At 36.9% G+C, this 347-nt stretch overlaps 1 protein-coding gene across 1 annotated transcript in view; it reads right to left on the bottom strand.

Moving 5' to 3' along the window:
• LOC104703507 (ABC transporter G family member 32) overlaps positions 1–337 on the bottom strand; it is a 5,020-nt gene extending 4,683 nt beyond the window's left edge. Inside the window, exon 1 of the mRNA XM_010419533.2 lies at positions 49–337. Within this exon, the coding sequence (XP_010417835.2) occupies positions 49–101 (53 nt within the window). The 5' untranslated portion in view covers positions 102–337. The remainder of the gene's footprint in view (positions 1–48) is intronic.

The raw sequence follows: 347 nt of genomic DNA, 5'->3' as shown, positions 1-347 counted from the left end.
AAAAAAAAAAAAAAAAAAAAAAAAAAAAAAAGACAAAGGGACTCAAGTAAAATAATAACCTGAACAAACTTGAACACATAAATAAATGCATTTTGCTTCATCAGTTGCTTCTGCCAGGAAAAGTTGATCTTGAGAAGTTCACCCTTCTTAACACCGTATTGAGATGTCGATAAAGCGGCTGAATGATTGAACCGTTTATCAAATGGAACCTCAAGTTTCTTTGCCAACTTCTTGCCAGTTGAATATGAACGAAAAGCTTCAGCAAACTTTCCAGGAGGTACGTAGCGATAAGGCCGGAAAGGGACTGACCAGTACTGCTGCTGGTCTTTCTTTGAAGTGACCTATAT

Source organism: Camelina sativa, chromosome 7, assembly GCF_000633955.1.
Source record: "Camelina sativa cultivar DH55 chromosome 7, Cs, whole genome shotgun sequence".
Lineage (NCBI taxonomy): Eukaryota > Viridiplantae > Streptophyta > Magnoliopsida > Brassicales > Brassicaceae > Camelina > Camelina sativa.
This window is presented reverse-complemented; position numbering and strand designations above follow the sequence as displayed.